Below are 25,714 nucleotides of genomic sequence, written 5' to 3'. Positions count from 1 at the left end.
GTTTGCAATGTTAGAATATTTATAGGTTGTTTTGTAAATTAGTAATTAACAAACTATATAAATTTATGTATTATTTTACAAATAAAGCAAAACTAAGCAAATGCTTAGTTTGATTTAGAAGCATCTGTTAAAATTTCTAATTAATTCTGCCCGCAGAGTTTAGTTAATTTTATTTGTAACTTCTATTTGAGATAATCTTAAAAAAAATATTGAATTCTCGGAAGTTTTTAAAATGTTTAGTCGAATGCTAGTTGGTAAAAATATACTTCTAAAAATAAATAAATACATTTTAGTTTGTTTTTTATGTTGCACTCTGGCATGAAAAAATGTAAGTGGTTACTACTTTTAAACTATTTGAGAATCAGTTGTATTAAATACTGATAGTTTAAGTAAAACTAAGATTAAAGAATAAAAAAGTATCTTGCAAGAATTTACTGTTGTTCGTTTTTTACCTTTTTAAATTTATTATGTTGTTATAATATACCTTTGCAACAACAGTTTTGAATAATAATATAAACTGTATAAAATAATATAGATTTATATTTTTACGGATGTCAGTGTAACAACCTTTGACGGTAAAGTTACCTGTTAGTTAAATATAATCTGAAACTATATTGATAATCTGAATATAATTAATTATATAATATAATATAATCTGTATTTTGCTAGATGGCAACAATTTAGGGCGGTACAGAACGGCAATTGCTTGTAAAAAATAAATATAAATACAAACATATAAAAAAACTAGTATTTTGTAAATATAATTTTAGATGGCACTGCAATAACTTGGGACAATACAGAATGGCTTTTGCTTGGAAAAAATAAATGTTAGATAAAAATATAATGACATAAATTGTCTAATTATTTATGTTTTATCCCAGATGGCACTGCAATAATTTGGGACAGTACAGAATGGCTTTTGCTTGGACTTCAATTGAAATTAAAAAGGTAATCGGTGAAGCTGACGAGCTCAGAAGTAGTAGAAAGAATAGCGAACAATCGCGTTAGTTTTTTTATAAAAATAAATATTTACAATAAATTAAGTGTGAATCTATGAAGCAGAGAGAATAGTGAACAATCGCGTTAGTTTAAAAAAAAAAAAATACAATAAGTTAAGTGTGAATCTATGAAGCATAAAGAATAGTTAACAATCGCGTTGGTTAAAAAAAAATATAATAAATATAAAAGTAAATTTATTAAGCAGAAAGAATAGTGAAAAATCACGTTATTAAAAAAAAATTAATATAATTAATTGAAGTGTAAATCTATGAAGCAGAAAGAATAGTGAGAAGTCGCGTTATTTTTTTTAAATTTAATATAATAAATTAAGTGTGAATCTATGAAGCAGAAAGAATAGTGGGCAGTCTGGTTAGTGATTGTAAAACTGATAAGATATACAACTCACTTGTACTAAAATAAAAAGATCTTCAGTACACCTTGTTGGAAAAATAAAAACAAAAACAGTTTACATAAAATATCAACTTAAACACAAGCTGCTTATTTGTTTTAAAAAAGCGTACAGAATAATCCTTGAATTTAAAATAACCGAAAGTTGAAAAAAGTACATTTAACCCTGCAAATATGTTCTTGATGTTTAAACAATACAAGTTGGTTTATGAAAAAAATCAAATTATTAAAACATTTATTTTGTTGAGTTATAATAAAATTTAATCCACAGAAGAATCCCCGGAGAGTTCGAAAGAAGACAGGAGAAAATCGCTCCAGTCTTTGGGATCGTCGCAGAGGAGTCTTTCCGAAGCATCCTCTCCGGCGACATCTAGCGGAAGTGTGAAATCTTTCAGCGTCAAATTGCAACTGTTTTACAGACAAGTATTTGAATTAACATTTTGTAAGCAAGTTAGTAGCATGCTATTTGTTGTTTGTGTGGACGTTTGATTAAATTAAAATTAAATTTTTTTTTTAATTTAAACAATAATAAACTTCAACTAAAAAATAAATCAATTTGTAATACTACCTGATCTAAAATGTTTAAAAAAAATTCCAAAAAAGTAAATATGATTTGCAATTGTTTTGGATAATCTATTAAAGTTTGTGTTTAGATGAAACTAAATTGATCTCTTTTATTCGCAGAAAAACATTTATAAACTATCTTAAACTTGAAAAAATCACTTTCACTCTACAAATTGCTTTCTTTCAATATATTTTTACATAAATCTAGTTAAAATGTAATCTCTTTTTTATAAAAAACATTCATAAACTTACTTTAACTTGAAAAATAGCTTTTATTCAATATATTTTAAATTAAACTATTTAAAATCTAGTCTTTGGTTTTTTTGTGAAAAGCTCAAATATGATGCGATGAACAAAAAAGAAATCGAAACAGCTTCAGTTAATAAAAAAAACTTTTGGTAACAAAATATTATACTAAAAAACATATTATACTTGATTTGTTTTAAACTAAACTTTTTATTTGTACTTTTAGATCTCAAACTAAAAAAAAAAAACAGAAACAAAAATACTAAATAAAAACTTGAGACTTTTCTTTATGACATTAAGAAGGGTAGTTATAAAAAAAAACAAACTACATATTTATTTCTAAACTCATAATTATTTAACTTTAATTTAATTTTTTTATAACTAAAACTTAGTAGACTTTTTTTTCATTAATGCAAAATTATTGAAAAAAAAAATTTAATTATAACATCTTAGATAAATACTTATTAAGTCACACCTTATATTTCTTACCTTACAATGATTTTTTAATGACATCACAATAACAATGTTTATGACGTCAACACAGGACAGCGACAAGATAACGGAAGAGGAAATGATGAAGTTGATTTGGGAAATGAAGAAAAACGGAAGCACGAGCAAGAAACTGAAGGAATTGAAAATAAAAATGACAATGGACATACAAATTTGCGAGAAATTACCCCCATATACTGTGACGTCAGACTTACTTAAGGTATTATTATTTATTTTGTTATCTATTAATATTTATTATTATAATTACCATGGACATACAAATTTGCGAGAAATTACCCCCATACACTGTGACGTCAGACTTACTTAAGGTATTATTATTTATTTTGTTATTTATTAATATTTATTATTAAAATTACCATGGACATACAAATTTGCGAGAAGTTACCTCAATATACTGTGACGTCAGACTTACTTAAGGTATTAATATTTGTTTTGTTATTTATTAATGTTTATTATTAAAATTACCATGGACATACAAATTTGCGAGAAATTACCCCCATATACTGTGACGTCAGACTTACTTAAGGTATTGATATTTATTTTGTAATTTATTAATATTTATTATTAAAATTACCATGGACATACAAATTTGCGAGAAGTTACCCCCATATACTATGACGTCAGACTTACTTAAGGTATTATTATTTATTTTGTTATTTATTAATATTGATTATTTAAATTACCATGGACATACAAATTTGCGAGAAGTTACCTCCATATACTGTGACGTCAGACTTACTTAAGGTATTAATATTTGTTTTGTTATCTATTAATATTTATTATTATAATTACCATGGACATACAAATTTGCGAGAAATTACCCCCATACACTGTGACGTCAGACTTACTTAAGGTATTATTATTTATTTTGTTATTTATTAATATTTATTATTAAAATTACCATGGACATACAAATTTGCGAGAAGTTACCTCCATATACTGTGACGTCAGACTTACTTAAGGTATTAATATTTGTTTTGTTATTTATTAATATTTATTATTAAAATTACCATGGACATACAAATTTGCGAGAAGTTACCTCCATATACTGTGACGTCAGACTTACTTAAGGTATTAATATTTGTTTTGTTATTTATTAATGTTTATTATTAAAATTACCATGGACATACAAATTTGCGAGAAATTACCCCCATATACTGTGACGTCAGACTTACTTAAGGTATTGATATTTATTTTGTAATTTATTAATATTGATTATTTAAATTACCATGGACATACAAATTTGCGAGAAGTTACCCCCATATACTATGACGTCAGACTTACTTAAGGTATTGATATTTATTTTGTAATTTATTAATATTTATTATCAAAATTACCATGGACATACAAATTTGCGAGAAGTTACCCCCATATACTATGACGTCAGACTTACTTAAGGTATTATTATTTATTTTGTTATTTATTAATATTGATTATTTAAATTACCATGGACATACAAATTTGCGAGAAGTTACCTCCATATACTGTGACGTCAGACTTACTTAAGGTATTGATATTTATTTTGTAATTTATTAATATTTATTATCAAAATTACCATGGACATACAAATTTGCGAGAAGTTACCCCCATATACTATGACGTCAGACTTACTTAAGGTATTATTATTTATTTTGTTATTTATTAATATTGATTATTTAAATTACCATGGACATACAAATTTGCGAGAAGTTACCTCCATATACTGTGACGTCAGACTTGTTGAAGGTTTAATATTATACTTTTTGTTGTATTTATTAATATTTTTTATTAAAATGACGATGGACATTAAGTGAAAAATTACCACCGTATACAGTCACTAGTGATTTACTGAAGGTACTAATATATTATAATTTCATTATTATAATAATAGTTTCAAATATGTTTGTTTCAAATAAAAAAATTAAAATAACCATAGATATTTAAATGTTTGAAAAAACTCCTCCTTTACTGTTACATCAGATTTGTTGAAAATTTATTAATTGATTATCTTAATAGCTTTCTATTTAACCAAGTACTTTCCATATTAGTTTGTATTACTAACGGATACAAAACATTGTGAAAAATACTACTTAAACAGTCACTTACTTACGATTTATTATTTGTTGTTAATACATTATTTGTTTGTAGTTCTACATTGTTAATTGAAAATCAACTGATGCTGTTACTAGTTATCTGTTCAAAGTAAAATATTTTGTAGTTTTTATTAGTTTTTTAATGAATAAGTTTTATTTACATGGTAAAGTTTTTGATTTAAATGGAACGTATATACTACATAAACTGCTATTAAGACTTACTGATAGATTGTTATTGTTTTTTTTTTAATTTTAATATTTTCGTAATTGGTAATTAACTGTTCAAAAAGATAATTTATTTTATTATTTGTACCTTCTTGTACCTCCAGTTTAGTGAAAACATTCCGCCATGCGAGGTTGCCAGTAATTTCTCAGAGGTAAAATTTTTTATTGATTTTTAGTAATTATTAAATAGTTTTTTATTGATATTATTGTTTTTGTAGCTTCTACTTCTGATCTATTGAAAGTTAATCAGTTTATTATGTTTTTTGTTTTTATAGTTTTGATTATTGGATGTTAATTATTAAAATTTAATTTATCATCTTTGTTGGTTGAATACAAACTTTTAACGCTTGAAATGGTCAAATTTTGGTCAAAAAGGTTTAACGTTTTATTATAATCTATTTACACTTTTTTTGTACACTGTTTTTATTTAGATTTGTTGATGTTAGTCAGTGATAGTTTATAATTAAGTTTTTGTACTTATTCAAAAAAAAAACACCTTTTATTCTCACCCAATACCTTCTGAAATCATGGTTGCCAAAAAACCTGGAAACCTGGAAAAACCTGGAATTTGACAATTTTTACGTGTTCAGTAGTAAAATTTCGATTCAGCACGAAAAATCTATCATTTGAATAAAATTTTATTGTCATCATCAAGATTTTTTTTACCTAAAAACACATTTAAAGAAGCTTTAAGATATCTTTTAAATGTCGTTATACTATTTAACACAGTTTTCTACCTCAAACTTAATTTTTTTTTTATAAAAGACCCTATAACTCGTACTTTTAGAAACCTTGAGTAAATTTTGAAAACCTGGACAAAATTTTCCAAAAACATCAGTAAATTATTAAGATTAATTACGTCTACATTGCAACTAATAAGAAATTTTAACCGCTAGGTGGCGCCGTATCCGGACCAACGGGCCAGATGCGTCCGAGAAGTCATGGAATTTGTGGAAACTAGTGACCCGTACACCAATGTCCACAACACACTTTACGTGTACCCGATGAGTGTGAACTTCACTGCTAGGTAAGACTTCTGATGTACATTTTGTTATATCACATATTATTATGGAATTCGTAGATACAAGTGACCCTCAAATGTACGTAATACACTTTATGTTTACCCGAAGAGTTTTAAGGGCATATTTGGGTCCACCTTGATTTTTATACTTGTTTTGTTCATAATACATTATACGTATACCCTATGAGTGTTAATTTTACAGCATAAAAAGTAATAAATAAATAATGATATTTACTCTTGTTCCTATCATCGTACGAATTGCTTTAACACGTTGTACTTATACCCCATGTCTGTCACTCCCTCACAGAAAAGTAAGTTATTATGTGAAGTCTAAATGTTACTAACAACTTTCTATAACCTATCAAAGATACTTACCCACAATTCACTACTTTACACCTTATTCATTAAAGTTTTTTATTAATTATTATAATAACTGTTTATTAAATTAAATTCCTTATTAGTTTACATTACTTACGGATACAAAACATTGTGAAAAATACTACTTACACAGTCACTTACTTAAGATTTGTTATTTGTCGTTTATAGAGTTATTATTTATACCTGGTAACACATTTGTAACTGTAGTATATTTTTTCAGATCAAACCACCATTCGAGGAACATTAGTGTGAAGGTCCAAGTGTTGAGCTGTGAAGACAACAGCAGACCGTTGAGAATAATATACGGGAAAGCTTACATGCCTGATTTCAACGAAGAAGCATATACATCTGTTACTTATCACAACAAGTTAGTATTAATTTAACATTGCGTTTATTTTTAGTTTGATAAATATACTATATCAATGAAAAAGCTTATACTTTTCTTATACATCATAATAATTTTGTTTTATGCTCATAATACTATTGAATTCAGAAAAAGTTGTGTTTCGCGCACAACTGATACATGTACTTGTTATGTTTTTTAGATCAGGTGGTTCTCAAGCTAAGAGAAAACTTAATATGCTATACTTCCCTTTTTTAAAATAAAATTGGTACGATAAAAGTTTTAATTTAGAATACCACATTGAGAAAAATTAAGAAACCTTTTTTGAAACTAGCTGAAAGTATCACAATAAGCATCCATAAGCAAACTATGTTGCTGTCATACAATTATTTTACAGGTCTCCAGATTTCAATGAGGAAGTAAAGATACAGTTGCCTCACAAAATAACAAATCATCATCATTTATTCTTCACTTTTTGCCATATTAGTTGCACTAGGAAATACGAAAATCAACCTTTAGAAACCCCTATTGGTTATTCCGTTAGTTTGAAATTTTATTATAACAAATCATCTTAATTTTACTGTATAAGTTGTACAAATAAATATGGAAATAAAAACATACTATTGAACACTTGTGGGTATTCTATTAGTTTTTTTTAATATATTTTTGTAGTTTTTTCTATTAATAACCTGCTTTACACTTATAACATTTCTACTTACATCGTGCTAGTTCAACGTATAACATATGATAATATTGGATATTTTATTAGTTTTAATATAAACAAAATCGTACTTTGTTTTATGGATATGTGAAACTTAAAACAATCTTTAGTTTTGTTTATTTGTAAATGAACCAATAAGTCTTAAAGTACATGACTTATATTTTATTAATTTTTATGTTATTAAATAATATCTTACAATGTTTTTTTTTAGTTTTTATGTAGGTTATCTAACAAAAAAGTAGGTATGTTTTATATAATATAATAAATATACAATTAAACTTTGATCAGTTATAGAAAGAGTTTTATTTTTAATGCTTGTAAGATTAAGACTTGTACTAAGTTATTAAATTGTACTATAATATTATAAACTGTTTATTAACAAATTAAATTGTACTATAATATCATAAACTGTTTATTAACAAATTAAATTGTACTAACTAATTAGTTATTTTCTTAAATAATTGTAGTAAATCATGGATATTGAAGTCTTAATTTTGTGTTTTTAACAAATAATTGTTTTTATTCTGGCAGTAAATAATATAGTAAAATGAAGTAATAAAATATTTAAAAATAAAACATGTTCGAAAGTTCTTACTTTGTTCTTAAAAATTTATTAAAAAAAAACTTAGACATATTTTCAATGATGCGTTTCGATATGGTCAATTAATTGTTAATTAAATAATAAACAATTGTTTGGCAATTATAAAATGAACCAAATCAATGTTTGTTTAGACATTTATAAAATGTTTTTTACTATCTCCATTAAATTGGTAAATTGTCAAAACGTAAAAGTTTGTCAATTTTATTCTTTTCTTAAATAGTTGTTAAAAAGATTAAATTGAAAAGTAAACATTCACAAAAGAATATTATTTATTTTTAAAATTTCAATCTGATTGTTAACAAAAGCATCATTATTAATCTACAATCAGTCGTACTGTTTTTAATGTTACAAAATCATGTATTTTTTAATCGCTGTGGTTTTAATTCATTGTGATTAAAAAGTTGTATTTACACAATTTTTAATTAAAATATAACTGTTTTCAAAGTTGAAAGAAGTTTGTATTGTGCTGCTTTTACATGGGTTTTAAATTTATTTAAACTTTTCTGCAAGTCTACAAAAAACATTATTTAAAAATCGCTTGAATTTATTTTTTCAACCAATTAATTACAATTAAACGTTTACATTTATTTAACTTCAATTTTTCCTTGAACATCACTTTTTTTTCGATAGAATTCTATAACATTTTATTTGTGGAAATAAAGTTAGTTAATTTATTAATAAATGAAATTTATTAACCTAAAAAACTTAATCACACATTCTATTATGTTTTGGTTAAGGAGTATCCATGTTATCTATAAACAACAATAATCTTTCTTGGTTGTATTTTCTTTTTTAAGCAAATTACAAGAATGATCAAGTTTGAAATAAAACGAAACATTTTACTATCAATATAAATCTTCAATTAGATCAAGGTAAGAACTTTTACAATTGGCATTTAATTGAAACTTTATAGAAACAATATTTGAGAGAGTTTTAAATTTTGTTTATTTTTAATTTGTACGGTCTGAAGTTTTTATGTTAGATTTTATTTATACTTTATGAACACGACATAACATATATTAAATAAAGTTAGTTGGTTTTTACAGTTAAGCAATATAAATAGCTTATATTTTGCTTCTTTATTTGTTTTATATTACCAAATTTAATTTAATTTTCATGTAAACAGATAAAAATTATGTCCCCCATAAATAAACTTGAACTTGTTAAGTTTTCTGTATTTTTCACCATAAAACAAACATATATAAAGTGACAAATTTTCATGTATTTAAACAAAAACAAAAAATATATTATTTACAAAATAAACAAAATATTTAATAATTTTCACATGATTTACTCGGAAAAACTCTTAACATGTTTATAGATAAAAAATAATATTTTATCTTTTATCAATGTTTGTTTTTTTAAATTCTTTTATGTATACTTTGCACTCGCAAAAAAAGTAATTTGAAACCTCTTTTATTTTTATTGTATGTATATAAAATTAAAAACTATGACTTTTGATTAAATGTAAAATGTTTTGAAATAAACTGTTATATTTGATATTAGTATTTCTATAATAAATAAAGGTATGTAATTTTTAAATAAGATTAATAATAATAAAATAAACGCTTTGGTTTTAAAATTAATTTAAATATTCCTATTTGTAAACAAGTTAAGTTTATTGAATAAAAAAGTTAAAAAACAATTCTTATTACTGTTATATAACGAGGAAATTAGGAAAGTAATAGAAAGTTTATTTTGACATATTGTAATTCAAAATAAAAAATAAAAACAAATTCTCCATCAAGCTATTTGAGTTTATTTTAAATTGAATAGACATTAATTTTTAAAAAATTAACAAAGTGAAAAATTAAAATTAAAATACTTACACGTACTATTAAATCTTATACATCAACAGTCTGAGATTTTAATGCTACTTAATCAGTTTGTTATTAAATGTTTAATACTCATTAAGTATAATTAAGAGTTTAATATTTAGCTTGTTGATTGATTTTGTAACAAATGATCAACGTTATTTGACTAATCAAGACTTAAAAATGTTATTAAAACTGATGTTTTTGTTATATATAGAAATTAATAATGGGTTTGTGTGAACCTAATAATAATAAAATGTTAACTCTTTGGTTATGTAACTTTTCTATTGTTTAAAATTGAACCATAAAACAAGATGTTTAATTTTTGTTTAAAGAAAACAAAATCATACTCTTTTGTTTTCTTCAACAAATAATGTTTTCAAAACTATGGTTGTTTTTATATCTTCATAATTTTAATATACTTTTTCCATTAGATGTAAAAGATGTTGGATTTGTATAATTAAATATTTTTTTCGAATATTTATGTACTTATATAATTTTTTCTGTAAATAGAATAACATTGATAAATAACAGTCACACAAAAAACAACTAATATAAATACTAACAAATAGAATAATGTTTATATGTTGTTATTAAAACTACGAGCAAAATTATATAATTCGGAAGTAAGTGAAGTAATTAAACGTTTATTTTGACATATTATAATTTAAAAAATCTTAAAAATAAAGTTTTTAAATCTAACTGAGTTTATATTCGTTTGTGGTAATTCAAGTTATAACTAAATATATTTAAACTCATAGTATATATTAATTTTTATTTTTTAAGGGTTAATTGAGTTAACATCACTGTCAATGTTGTAATACTTATTTATAAAGGTTGTAAAGTATTTAAAAGCTGTGATAAATAGTTTATTCAACCTAGCAAATTGATAAAAACGCTAAAATAAAAATTTTGATATTAAGATATTAACAATTTAATGCATACTGGATATGTTAATACGCTAATACTCTTGTTAAGTGTGCAAGTTAAGTTCACATAAACTCATATGACTTATTCTTTGTATTTTTTTAAAGCTTATTAAATTTATGTTCTATTTAACAGCGATACTAACAAACAAAAAACTTGTGCAACTTATTTAACGAAATGTTATTTAAAAAAACTTTCACAAGCAAATTAAGTTCGTACAAACCCACATAACTTATTCTTTGTGTTTCTTAATTAAAAAATTTTTTGGAATACATAAAAGTAAAATTCTAAAACGAAAATAATTTATTTATTATAAAATATTAAAAATTCAAATACTTTTGTTAAAAATACTTAGTTGGGTTTATACAAACTCATTTGACTTACTCTAAGTATATTTTTAACCTTAATAAATTTACGTTCTTTATAAAAGCAATATTCATAAACAGAAAGTAAACTTTTGTAACTTTTTTACAATATTTTACTTACAAAAACTTTTACAAACAACTCAAGTTCCCTTATTCTTATACGCCTTATTCTTTGTTTTTCTCAGTTTAGTATTTTTTGTTAAACATAAAAGCAAAGTTTCAAAACAAAAAGAATGATCATCTATTATAAAACACTAGACATTAAAAAAAGCTTTTTAAGTTGATCAAGTTTTATGAAATTAAATTTTAAAAAGTTGTAAATAATTTCTCTAAAGTGATTATTAGTGATTATCTGGTAGTATATCAAGTCGTTTATCAAATAAGTGACAGTTAATGATTTTAAACGCAATAAATAATAGTTTTCCCATCGAACTTATAGTTTTTTCTTTACTAAGCTTGAAGTTAAAATTACATAAATAAAAATTGAGTATAAAAAACTAATTTGTTTATAAGTATGCTTGAGAATATTTTTAAAGTGTACCTTTAAATTGAGTCTTATAATATAAATTGTACCTTAACTTTAAGCTATGTACTTAAAATAATTTATTTGTTGAGAATACAATTATTTGCAATAATAAAATTGATAACTTTAATTTATATCTTAGTGTGTCAAGTATAAATCTAATACTTGTAATCATGTATCTATGATGCTGGTATATGCTAAGTTTAGTTACTTCAAAAAAAAACTGTTTCATTAATGTTTTTTGTATACATGTCATGAATAAAAGAACAATACTCCATAAAAGTTTAGTCGCCATTTGTTAAATCAAAGCGCTGTAAGTTAAAAACAAGGTAATTAAAGGAAATTTAACATACAGTTTTGAAAGATCTATACGGAATTCTTATTTTATTTAGCCTAAAACAAGTTTATATGAATAAAAGTGAAACTAAGTTTATTTTTCTGTTAGAATTGTTTTGATATTCTTTTAAAGTAAACTAGTCATGTAATTATAGAATTTATTACAAAACTATCAACTTAAGGCCATGGGGGAGAAATATTTAAGAAAAAGTAATTTTAAAGCACATAGTGTATTCTTTAAAATACTTTTTATAAAACAAAAAAATTAAATTAAATTAACCAGTTTTGTTAGAAATGGTCAATACAAAGATACAATTTTTCATTGCCAATTTTTTTTGGAATTTTGAATTCTCCACTAAACACCATCACTTCCTTAATTTTTAAAGCAATTCACTTTAAGTTTTTATGAAATGTTCTTTTTAATATTACAATTTAAAAGTAGTGGATTCAAAAAAAAAATTATGACCATAAAAACTCGTTTTTTGTTGTTTTATATTAAATAGAGGTGTGCAAATAGAGATTGTTTTTTATTAGAAATATTTAACAACAAATAAAAAATGTGTTTCCCACAATTTGTTCAAATTTATTCAAGAGTTCTGTGAGAATTTTTTAAAACAACTGCTTTAAAACTGAAGGAAGAGAAATATTTTTAGTGAAGTAGTCTGTTTTCTCTTTTTTAGTTTGAATAAAAAACCTATTGAAATTTCTAACTTAGATAATACTCGAAAATTACTTTAAACTTTTTATAACGGTAAAAGGTAGTTTAGTTTTGCGTGTCAAACATCAGACATATTAAAAAGAAGAATCGCTCTCTTATGGCCTTAACATTCAATTAAAAAGATTATAACCGATTAAAAGGGTATAAAAAATCATTTTTATTTGTTTTAAAAGCTAGATTCTATGCTTGTTAAACAAACTGCGAGATATTGTAAATTTTAAAATATATGTTTGTAATTATTAAATATTAAATAAAAGTTAAAACGTGGCTCCCTCTATAATCGAAAAAGAAATAGAACTTTGGAGAATCAAAATATAAACAACTTTATTGCAAAAGTTTTATATAAAAAAAAATTCAAATATTATGTTTATCAAATGGCAGATTAGTTATATGACTACTGAACTAGATATAGTATGATAATTTTGTAAATATTAATCAGTAAATCATTTAAATAAATATTAGATAATTTTGTAAATATGTATTTACACAGTGGGTCCCTCTGTTACAAAACGGGAGACTGAACTTGGGAGAAATGCAAATTCCAGTCAGTTGCGACATGCCGACCCCCCATTACTCGACCAGGAAGACCTACGACAACCTACCTGGTATAAAATGGTTGGACAATAAAAAACCTGTTTTCAGGTATTAAATGTATTTTATTATTATTTCATAAGCTTCTTTATTTAAACTTTATGAAAGTATGATTTGTATAAAACGGTTGATATTAAATAACCTGTGTTTAGATTTAATTCTTTAATAATTAGTTTAGTTTAAAATTATGACAATCTACCTGGAATTAAATAGCAATATAATAAGAAACCTGTATTCAGGTTTGTTTTAAAAAGAAAGTTTTAATGTAGTTTTGTTTTAATTCGCCTGTTTTTAAATGGATAAATTGGAAAAAAAAGTTGTTTTTTTGTTTTTGAATTAAATTTAAAGTTACTATTATCTACTTGGGATAAAGCTCAATGAAGAATAACGGTTTCCAAAAAAGCCTGGAATATGACAACTTTTGCAAAAAAAAACTTGAAAAATTCTGGAGTTTGAGAAATTCTGAAAAAAAACCTGTAAAAAACGTGGACAAAACTTGAAATTTAAGTTGAAGTTTTGTTATTTTTACATTTAAAGTAACAACATTTCTATTAGGTAAGAATAAATTTCCTAAAGATAAAACTAGTTATAGATATATAAGATGTAACGTTAAAAGGCGTTAAATCCTGGAGATCCTGATAAGCTAAGCTTATCGGGATTTTTCCACAGATGTTTTTGTGTCAAAACTTTATTTCGACTAACGGCGTTTCACTGCTCTCAAATAAATTTAAGAACAGATCTACGGAGTCTCAAAAAGAATTTCTTAGAGATTTTATGAGACTCCGTAGATCTGTTCTTAAATTTATTTGAGAGCAGTGAAACACCGTTAATCGGAATAAAGTTTTGACACAAAAACACCTGTGTTATAAATATATATGTTTTTTTTTTTAGTAAATAACTCATTTAACTTTGTTTTAAAGTATCTTTTCAATATTGTTATTCTACTGAAAACAATCTTTTACAAAAGTTCAATATCATGCTAAAAATGAGCAAGAATACTGGGAAGAAATTCAGAAAACTTGGAAGAAAAAAAACTTTAGCAACCCTGGGAATAGTTTTGAATCAAAACCATTCAAATTATTTTGTCTTGTAAAACTCAAACTATTTTGTAAAACACTTATGGCCAGTGAAAAGATATGTGTTTAAATATTCAAATATAGTACTTTAAACTTTATAAATTTTCAATAAAAATAAATATTTAAATTTAGGTTTAATTATTTTTTTACTAAATGCTTTATATATTTTCTAGTTTGAAGATCAAGGCAAATTCAACAGTCCATATGCAAGACAAATATTTGAACAAGTTTTTCGAAGTTTGCCATTTATTAGAGCAACCCAGTCCCACTTATAACTCAACGTTAGTTTTATACCTTTTAATTTTTTATTAACTTTATTAGTAAAACAAAAAAAATAGTTTTCAACTTTAAATTAGAATAATTTTAACTGGTTAAACTTGTTTAAAGTTCATAGTTACAGTATACATTGTAACGTACATTAATATTTATTTTACAAATTAGTAATTTTTTTTTGATTTAAGTTAATAGCTATGTTGTTAAAATTAAAGACTTTGAAAATAATAAAATTAAAACAGTTTGAAGTTGCTGGTATATCATATAATTTTAAAACAAATAATAATATTATTATTTATCTCATCTTTACTACTTTCAAAAAAATATTTTAGTTTACTTTCTTTAAATTGTAATATTGTAACAATATTGTTAATATTATTGATGTAAACTTAAAACTTAAGTTTTTACATATAAAAATTACAGATTTAAAAAATCATGTGAATTAATTTAATCCGTATAATAAGCGGAACTTTTTTGTTACGTCACAATATAACATTATGTGACGTAACAAAAGATGTGTAAAGCTGTTTTGACGGAAGTTAAATAATTTCATGCTGTGTTTTATATATATTTTATAGGAAATTTAAGATATATATTCTCATCAATTATTTTTAAATTTAATATAGTAATCTTATTAAAGTAAAAAAAATAACTAAAATATAAAACAACTAAAAAAAAACTAATGAAGTGAACTATCAAAAATTTATAACTTTTAATATCCAATTACACTTGTATTTTAATTGTAATTTGTTTCTACAACTATTCAACTAAATTAGTGTTGTGATTTTTTACAATTTTTTTTTGATAATTAAAAAAAAAACAATACAGGTATAAAATACAATGACAGTTAAATAATTAGTATTTAATTCATATTATAACTGTTCAAATAATAGTTTATTGTTCATTTAAATATACTCTATTTTGGTAAAATTTCCTATTATTTCATTTTTTTCAACTACCATAGTTTTTACTGTATTACAGATTAATTAACATAACATTTTAAGAACTTCAATGTTGTTTAACCAACTTATAAAAAACTATTTAACTTCAAACAAAGAAAGTACCATAAAGCATAGAGTTAAGTTCTTTGAGTTTTGTAGCTATTTTTATAAACTTCTATTTACAATAGTTTTACTATTAAACCTTTATCGACATTTGTAATTTATTTTCTTCTTTATCACACTTTTTAAGATAAGTTTTTTTGTGAATCACAACTAGTATTTAATATTTATTTTATCCAATGATAAATAGTACTTCAGTAAAAAGTTAAATTTTAGTTTTAGAAACATTCAAACACCCACTAGTAAAACTGACCATATTTGATAAAATATTTAATGTTTGCTGTAAAATTGTAATTATCATACCTTAGTGCAAGTAAAAGAAAAATATAAAAACTCAATTAAACGTTGCTAAATAAAATATGTTTTTTTGATAGCTTGTTTAATTCGTATTTAATTGCTTAAAAAATAGGTTGACAAAAGTTCGTGTAGACAAATTAAAAATGAATAACATGTAATTTTTTTTATTCAAAGAAATAATAAAATTTTTTGCTCTTATAAACCTATTTAGCTTAAAAAACCTTTAAACTTTAAAAATAATATATATTAAAATCATTTTAGTATCGTGTAAACATTTTATACTCAAAATTGAAGAATCTTAAATATGAAACAAACAATAAGGTTGAACATAAAATAATTTAAGATAAAAAATAAATTAGAAACCAATTAATAAATAAAAAAAAATTGAAAATTTATTTAATTAATTTAGCATTAAGAAATTTTGCATTTATTCAAAACAACTAAAATATATAATTTCGTTAAATATCTTGAATAAAAATCAAAATAAATATTTTATTCAAAACAACTAAAATATAAAATTTCGTTGAATATCTTGTATAAAAACAAAATAAATATTATTTTTCAGTTTGACCAACGGCAGAGTCGGTGAACTTTCCGACCAGCTTCTCACCTGCATCGATCACGTGGCCACCCAGACCAGTATGACGTCACTGTGCAAGTTTCTACACGTCACAATCGACAAGCTGCTCCTCATAATAACAAGACCTCCCGCCAACTGCAACCACGACAACGGTTTGAATATTAAAAAAATTATTATATAAATTTGCAAATATAATAACTGTTTGTCTGAATATGTTTTGTAAAACATCATTATTATAAATATAATTGTTTATTATGTATATACAGGGTTGCCACTTTACCTGGAAACCTAGAATTTGACAATTTAGGCTAAAATAACATGGAAAAACCTGGAATTGAGATATTAAAAAAAAAAACCTAGAAAAACCTGGAATTTTTAATAATTTTAACATTTTCAGTTGTAAAATTTTGATTTGACACAAAAAATCTATCATTATAAATAAGATTTTTTGTCACATAAAACATTTTTTTATTAAAAAACACATTTAAAGTAACTTTACAGTATCTTTTCAATGTTTTTTTATACTGTTTAACACAGTTTCTTTAATAGAAATTAACTTAAAACTAAAAATAAACCCAAAAATGTGTACTTTTAAAAACCTGGAAGAAATTTGGAAAACCTGGAAACATTTTTGAAAAAACGAGTGGCAAACCTGATATAGCTTCAATCCTAATAGTATCTTAGTACAGATTAAGTATTTTTAACATTTTTTAATACATATATTTATATTAAAATTTTTTAAGTTGTAGTCATAAATATAATGGTCGTAAAGTTAAGGTTACGGAAGAAGTTTTATAAATTATAATATTTTCAGACTGATAAACAATTATAACTTGCGATCTACAGAAGCTGTTGTTGCTTGTTTAAGGAGATATATTATATATATTAAATATTATATTTTATTATGCTTGTTTGATATATCTGTGAACTATTACAAACCAAACTAAAATTTTAAAAGTTAGCTTAGGTTTTTTGATTCTAAAAAACTTAGTGTCAGAAATAGTAGTTTTGTTCATTAATTAAACCATTGAAAACATTGCAATAAGAAAAAAACATTATTATTGAAAAAATTAAAAAAAAATTAAATGCACAATCTTAAGGACATTTGTAATATAAAAATTACTTATTTTATCACTTTTTTCTAACATATAAGTGAAAGTTTTGAATTTCCTAGGAATTACAATAAAAAGCTATGTATATGCTGAAAGTTATTTAAACATAACTTAGTAAAAATGATGTATATTTATTATAAAACTTAATGTTTTTAATTAAATATTTTAATTTTATAATTTATATTTACTTTTCTACAAACAAAAAAAAATTTGCAAGTTATCTAAAAAATAATTGTTTGCTAAACTATTGGATTTTACGATAAATTTATGTTTTAAAGATTCAACTTTATAAGTCAGAAAAATAAAAGTAAATAAAAAATACATTTCGTTGTAGCAGTAAGTTTTTTATTTTAAAATAACTTCTAAGTAAAAGTTCAAAATTAAACTTTTACTGATAAAATCTTTAAACTTTGAAACTTTGAGGTTATAATAAATCAAGTATATTGATTAGAAGTCATAAAAAGTCAATTTTTTTGATAAATTATCTTCACTTTCTGCTTTAAGTTTAGTTTGATATATCTAAAAGGTTTACATTGGCTGTTTAAAACTACAATAATGATAAATTTGTTCTCTAAAACTTTAAAAATACAACTATAATAAATATCTAGTACAAAAACCAGTAAAGCTATGTTTGGATGTATAAATATCACAAAAATAATCGATAGTAATTTATACAACTATTTTTAGAAATAGTCAAGCGTGGCTAAGTATTTTTTGGTTTAGGTTCAAACTTTTAACTTGATAAAATCTGCTATAAAAACTTTAGTATTGATTAAAAGTCAAAAAGTTAAGTTTGGTAAACTATTTGACCTAATCAAGTTATTTCATAATTTAAATGTTATAAAGTTTGTTTAACAATTTAAGTTTTTAAACCAAATGTTATTTTTTTACTTATTGTTGATAAACAAAACGTTCTTAATAATATTTGTTTTTGTAAACTTTGCAATTAGTTTAAATAAGTTTTCTTTTATAAAGTTTAAGATTTGTTACATTGTAACGAAACAAAGTAAAATACTAATCAGTTTTAACTAAATACCGATGAAGCTGATAATAAACATTTCACCGTCAACATGACATTGTTAAATGAGTTGTTGTTGAAGGTTGTAATATTATTTAGATTATGATTGATTGAAAACTTTTATTTATTATTTTCACAACAGCAACCAGATTTGGTCCGAATCGTTTTAAATATCTCATCAACACAATACACATAGTTATAACGACAAAAAATAATATTAATTAAAAATTAAACCAATCATAATTAAAACAAAAAATATTTTAAATAAGAAATGCTGTAAAATAATATAATGAAACAATTAACAACTAGATCATTATATGAATATTTAATAACTATTACACATTTTTACAGCAGCCGGATTCGGACCGAATTGTTTCAAATCTCTCATCAACATTTGCCATAGAATTCACCAATCGACCAAATTGGACAACCACAAAAGAAGCATCATGCTATCAATTTACGTGGATTATCTGCTTACTAATGGTTCAATTAACAGCACAAATGGTTCCACAAATGGTTCGCCAGTCCACAATGGTGTTGAAAGTAGTGGGGAGAAGGGGTATTTCGCTACCATGTCAAGGTTTTTATCTTTTTTTAATATATTTAGTTAAATCAAGGTAAATTGTTTATTGTTTTTTTTTTTTAATATATTTAGTTAAATCAAGGTAAATTGTTTATTGTTTTTTTTTTAATATATTTAGTTAAATCAAGGTAAATTGTTTATTGTTTTTTTTTAATATATTTAGTTAAATCAATGTAAATTGTTTATTGTTTTTTTTTTAATATATTTAGTTAAATCAAGGTAAATTGTTTATTGTTTTTATTTTAATTTACCTAAATATTTACTATACTAGAATTTACTACCTTATGTTAATTTGAAATATTTTGTTTGTTTTATATCCACTTATTACAAAGACAAACTATATTAAAATTTCTAAAAATTTATATTTTTATTGATATTTTATCCAAAAAACACGCACGCCTTAGCGTTGTAATGTAACAAAACAAAAAATATTTTTACACTTTCGCATTTTTAACCTATATTAAAACAACCTACCTATTTTAGTTATCTTTAAATGCTTTATATTTTGAACTACTCTTTAATTTAATTTATTCTGTAAACTTTACTGTTTGTCTCTCCACTTAATTTTATTGTTTTTTTTTGTTTATATCCTTCTTTCTTACATTTTATTCATCTTTTTATTTTTTTCTACATATCATTTTTGTTTTATTACTTCACTTTTAGATTAAGACTGAGAAGAAACAGAGTTATTCTGAGGAGGTTTGTTTTTTCCTTTTTATATTTTCTTTTATATTTTTTTTTCTATCAAATTTCATTTTAAGTTTTTTAGTATTACTAGTTTCGTTTATAATGCATCTCAATAATAGTTTGTATTTTCTAGTGTGTTTTAGCCTTTTAACTTTCCTTTATATATATTTATTAAATATGTTTTAGATCTTTATAAATTTAAATCTAAACGTTTCTTAATAACTATTATAAAATATAATTACATTCTTTAAAATGTATTTAATTAAACGGTTTTCACAAAATATAATCAGGTAGGTAAGTTATCTGAAGTTTTTTTAATTAAATAATTTAATACTTACATTTAAATACTAAAATATTAAATTAGCTTTGTTTAAAAATAGTCTTAAAGAGTTAATATCTGGTTTGGTTTTATTTTGTAAACAACTACTTTTTCAACAACACATAACAATAAAAAAAAAGATTATAAGCTTATGAACACTTTAAACTTATATTTGGAGCAAAAGTGTTTAAATAAATTTAAACTTGATGTAAAACATACTAGCATAAATTAAAAGAAAAAACAAAATTGATTTATTTAATTAATTAAAAATCTTATTAAAACCTTAAAAAGTAAATTTTTAATTAGTTAAAGAAAATATTATCACAGACCTAGTAATGCAAATAGGAAGCCGATTTCAAACAACACATTCACGAACATAAGCACCAGCAACCCCGATCTTACGGTCATCAATAATAACGGGACTGCTAATTCGGATAATATGGATACTAATGGCAACACTGCTAGTAAGTTTGAATTTTTATAGTAATATTTATATAGTTTTTTATAGTATTTATATTGTTTTTTTATAGTATTTATATTGTGTAAAGTAATATTTATACTGTTTTTTTATAGGAATAACTATATTAATTAGTAATATTTATGTTTGTTTTTTTATCAATTAAGTTATGTAATAACAAATGGTTATACTATGAATTGAATAAAATTTATGATCAAACTTATGTTTTTAAAAGTCTTCGTTTAAAATTCTAATGCTGCTAGTGAGTGTAAAATTAAAATGACTCAAATAATGAAATAAAAATTATATAGTAATAATGAAATAAAAACTAAAATACTTGTTTAACATCATAGTAAAGGCTATCTGAATTTTTACCAGATTGTCTAGAAAGTCTATAATTTAAACTAAAATAACAAAAAGTAAAATGATAAAATTGAAACTATAGTATTTGCTTCAAATTATATTGAAGACTCTATGAATTTTTACCAGATTGTGATAAGAAAATTTAGCCTGTTGAATTAAGTTCAAATATATAGTAAACAAAAATAAAATCAAAATAATTATAATATTTTACTTATTTAGACGGTGATTCCGACAATTTCCACCGACTGACCTCGGTCCGAGCCTCGATGATGGAGCAACCCTCGTCTCCCTGTGAAGCAAGATCTCAAATCAGGATCGTGTCTAAGAAGATCCTTCACGAAGAATTGACATATTTCTTTGTTTCAACTCCTCAACCATTGAAGGTAAATTAATAAAAATATCTAGGTTGTAAAATAGTTAAATCTCAAGTCAGGATGGTTTGTAAGAAGATATTTCACGAAGAATTGACATATTTCTTTGTATCAACTCCATTGAAGGTGAATTAATAAAAATATCTAGGTTGTAAAATAGTTAAATCTCAAGTCAGGGTGGTTTGTAAGAAGATAATTCACGAAGAATTGACATATTTCTTTGTATCAACTCAGCAGGAATTGAAGGTGAATTAATAAAAATATCCAGGTTGTAAAATAGTTAAATCTCAAGTCAGGATGGTTTGTAAGAAGATGCTTCACGAAGAATTGACATATTTCTTTGTATCAACTCCATTGAAGGTGAATTAATAAAAATATCCAGGTTGTAAAATAGTTAAATCTCAAGTCAGGGTGGTTTGTAAGAAGATAATTCACGAAGAATTGACATATTTCTTTGTATCAACTCCATTGAAGGTGAATTAATAAAAATATCCAGGTTGTAAAATAGTTAAATCTCAAGTCAGGATGGTTTGTAAGAAGATTCTTCACGAAGAATTGACATATTTCTTTGTTTCAACTCCTCAACCATTGAAGGTGAATTAATAAAAATATCTAGGTTGTAAAATAGTTAAATCTCAAGTCAGGATGGTTTGTAAGAAGATGCTTCACGAAGAATTGACATATTTCTTTGTATCAACTCCATTGAAGGTAAATTAATAAAAATATCTAGGTTGTAAAATAGTTAAATCTCAAGTCAGGGTGGTTTGTAAGAAGATAATTCACGAAGAATTGACATATTTCTTTGTTTCAACTCCATTGAAGGTAAATTAATAAAAATATCTAGGTTGTAAAATAGTTAAATCTCAAGTCAGGGTGGTTTGTAAGAAGATAATTCACGAAGAATTGACATATTTCTTTGTATCAACTCCATTGAAGGTGAATTAATAAAAATATCTAGGTTGTAAAATAGTTAAATCTCAAGTCAGGATAGTTTGTAAGAAGATATTTCACGAAGAATTGACATATTTCTTTGTTTCAACTCCTCATTGAAGGTGAATTAATAAAAATATCCAGGTTGTAAAATAGTTAAATCTCAAGTCAGGATGGTTTGTAAGAAGATATTTCACGAAGAATTGACATATTTCTTTGTATCAACTCCATTGAAGGTTAATTAATAAAAATATCTAGGTTGTAAAATAGTTAAATCTCAAGTCAGGATGGTTTGTAAGAAGATATTTCACGAAGAATTGACATATTTCTTTGTATCAACTCCATTGAAGGTGAATTAATAAAAATATCTAGGTTGTAAAATAGTTAAATCTCAAGTCAGGATAGTTTGTAAGAAGATATTTCACGAAGAATTGACATATTTCTTTGTTTCAACTCCTCATTGAAGGTGAATTAATAAAAATATCCAGGTTGTAAAATAGTTAAATCTCAAGTCAGGATGGTTTGTAAGAAGATATTTCACGAAGAATTGACATATTTCTTTGTATCAACTCCATTGAAGGTTAATTAATAAAAATATCTAGGTTGTAAAATAGTTAAATCTCAAGTCAGGATGGTTTGTAAGAAGATATTTCACGAAGAATTGACATATTTCTTTGTATCAACCCCTCATTGAAGGTAAATTAATAAAAATATCTAGGTTGTAAAATAGTTAAATCTCAAGTCAGGATGGTTTGTAAGAAGATGCTTCACGAAGAATTGACATATTTCTTTGTATCAACTCCATTGAAGGTGAATTAATAAAAATATCTAGGTTGTAAAATAGTTAAATCTCAAGTCAGGATGGTTTGTAAGAAGATAATTCACGAAGAATTGACATATTTCTTTGTATCAACTCCTCATTGAAGGTAAATTAATAAAAATATCCAGGTTGTAAAATAGTTAAATCTCAAGTCAGGATGGTTTGTAAGAAGATATTTCACGAAGAATTGACATATTTCTTTGTATCAACTCCATTGAAGGTAAATTAATAAAAATATCCAGGTTGTAAAATAGTTAAATCTCAAGTCAGGATGGTTTGTAAGAAGATATTTCACGAAGAATTGACATATTTCTTTGTTTCAACTCCTCATTGAAGGTGAATTAATAAAAATATCTAGGTTGTAAAATAGTTAAATCTCAAGTCAGGATGGTTTGTAAGAAGATATTTCACGAAGAATTGACATATTTCTTTGTTTCAACTCCATTGAAGGTAAATTAATAAAAATATCTAGGTTGTAAAATAGTTAAATCTCAAGTCAGGATGGTTTGTAAGAAGATATTTCACGAAGAATTGACATATTTCTTTGTATCAACTCCATTGAAGGTTAATTAATAAAAATATCCAGGTTGTAAAATAGTTAAATCACAAGTCAGGGTGGTTTGTAAGAAGATATTTCACGAAGAATTGACATATTTCTTTGTATCAACCTCATTGAAGGTAAATTAATAAAAATATCCAGGTTGTAAAATAATTAAATCTCAAGTCAGGATGGTTTGTAAGAAGTTCACGAAGAATTGACATATTTCTTTGTTTCAACTCCTCATTGAAGGTAAATTAATAAAAATATCCAGGTTGTAAAATAGTTAAATCTCAAGTCAGGATAGTTTGTAAGAAGATATTTCACGAAGAATTGACATATTTCTTTGTATCAACTCCTCATTGAAGGTAAATTAATAAAAATATCTAGGTTGTAAAATAGTTAAATCTCAAGTCAGGATGGTTTGTAAGAAGATAATTCACGAAGAATTGACATATTTCTTTGTTTCAACTCCTCATTGAAGGTGAATTAATAAAAATATCCAGGTTGTAAAATAGTTAAATCTCAAGTCAGGATGGTTTGTAAGAAGATATTTCACGAAGAATTGACATATTTCTTTGTATCAACTCCATTGAAGGTGAATTAATAAAAATATCCAGGTTGTAAAATAGTTAAATCTCAAGTCAGGATGGTTTGTAAGAAGATATTTCACGAAGAATTGACATATTTCTTTGTATCAACTCCATTGAAGGTGAATTAATAAAAATATCTAGGTTGTAAAATAGTTAAATCTCAAGTCAGGTGGTTTGTAAGAAGATATTTCACGAAGAATTGACATATTTCTTTGTATCAACTCCTCATTGAAGGTGAATTAATAAAAATATCTAGGTTGTAAAATAGTTAAATCTCAAGTCAGGATGGTTTGTAAGAAGATATTTCACGAAGATTGACATATTTCTTTGTATCCTCAGGCATTGAAGGTGAATTAATAAAAATATCCAGGTTGTAAAATAGTTAAATCTCAAGTCAGGATGGTTTGTAAGAAGATGTTTCACGAAGAATTGACATATTTCTTTGTATCAACTCCATTGAAGGTGAATTAATAAAAATATCCAGGTTGTAAAATAGTTAAATCTCAAGTCAGGATGGTTTGTAAGAAGATATTTCACGAAGAATTGACATATTTCTTTGTATCAACTCCATTGAAGGTGAATTAATAAAAATATCTAGGTTGTAAAATAGTTAAATCTCAAGTCAGGATGGTTTGTAAGAAGATATTTCACGAAGAATTGACATATTTCTTTGTTTCAACTCCATTGAAGGTAAATTAATAAAAATATCCAGGTTGTAAAATATTTAAATCTCAAGTCAGGATGGTTTGTAAGAAGATGCTTCACGAAGAATTGACATATTTCTTTGTATCAACTCCATTGAAGGTGAATTAATAAAAATATCTAGGTTGTAAAATATTTAAATCTCAAGTCAGGATGGTTTGTAAGAAGATAATTCACGAAGAATTGACATATTTCTTTGTATCAACTCCATTGAAGGTGAATTAATAAAAATATCCAGGTTGTAAAATAATTAAATCTCAAGTCAGGATGGTTTGTAAGAAGATGCTTCACGAAGAATTGACATATTTCTTTGTATCAACTCCATTGAAGGTGAATTAATAAAAATATCCAGGTTGTAAAATAGTTAAATCTCAAGTCAGGATGGTTTGTAAGAAGATATTTCACGAAGAATTGACATATTTCTTTGTATCAACTCCATTGAAGGTAAATTAATAAAAATATCTAGGTTGTAAAATAGTTAAATCACAATTCAGGATGGTTTGTAAGAAGATATTTCACGAAGAATTGACATATTTCTTTGTATCAACTCCTCATTGAAGGTGAATTAATAA

The 25,714-nt window shown here is 24.3% G+C and overlaps 1 protein-coding gene across 1 annotated transcript in view; it reads left to right on the top strand.

Moving 5' to 3' along the window:
• The window catches only part of LOC145843324 (dedicator of cytokinesis protein 7-like), a 105,016-nt gene that overhangs the window by 12,975 nt on the left and 66,327 nt on the right, over positions 1-25,714 (top strand). The window contains exons 11-22 of the mRNA XM_082950786.1: positions 882-1,003; positions 1,679-1,830; positions 2,762-2,926; positions 5,921-6,051; positions 6,644-6,790; positions 7,164-7,305; positions 13,262-13,413; positions 14,612-14,719; positions 16,635-16,801; positions 19,131-19,359; positions 20,696-20,832; positions 21,408-21,571. Coding sequence (XP_082806912.1) covers positions 882-1,003; positions 1,679-1,830; positions 2,762-2,926; positions 5,921-6,051; positions 6,644-6,790; positions 7,164-7,305; positions 13,262-13,413; positions 14,612-14,719; positions 16,635-16,801; positions 19,131-19,359; positions 20,696-20,832; positions 21,408-21,571 — 1,816 coding nt within the window. The remainder of the gene's footprint in view (positions 1-881; positions 1,004-1,678; positions 1,831-2,761; positions 2,927-5,920; positions 6,052-6,643; positions 6,791-7,163; positions 7,306-13,261; positions 13,414-14,611; positions 14,720-16,634; positions 16,802-19,130; positions 19,360-20,695; positions 20,833-21,407; positions 21,572-25,714) is intronic.

The sequence above is a fragment of the Thalia democratica genome, chromosome 8, assembly GCF_965202585.1.
Source record: "Thalia democratica chromosome 8, ktThaDemo2.hap1.1, whole genome shotgun sequence".
NCBI classification, from domain to species: domain Eukaryota; kingdom Metazoa; phylum Chordata; class Thaliacea; order Salpida; family Salpidae; genus Thalia; species Thalia democratica.
This window is presented reverse-complemented; position numbering and strand designations above follow the sequence as displayed.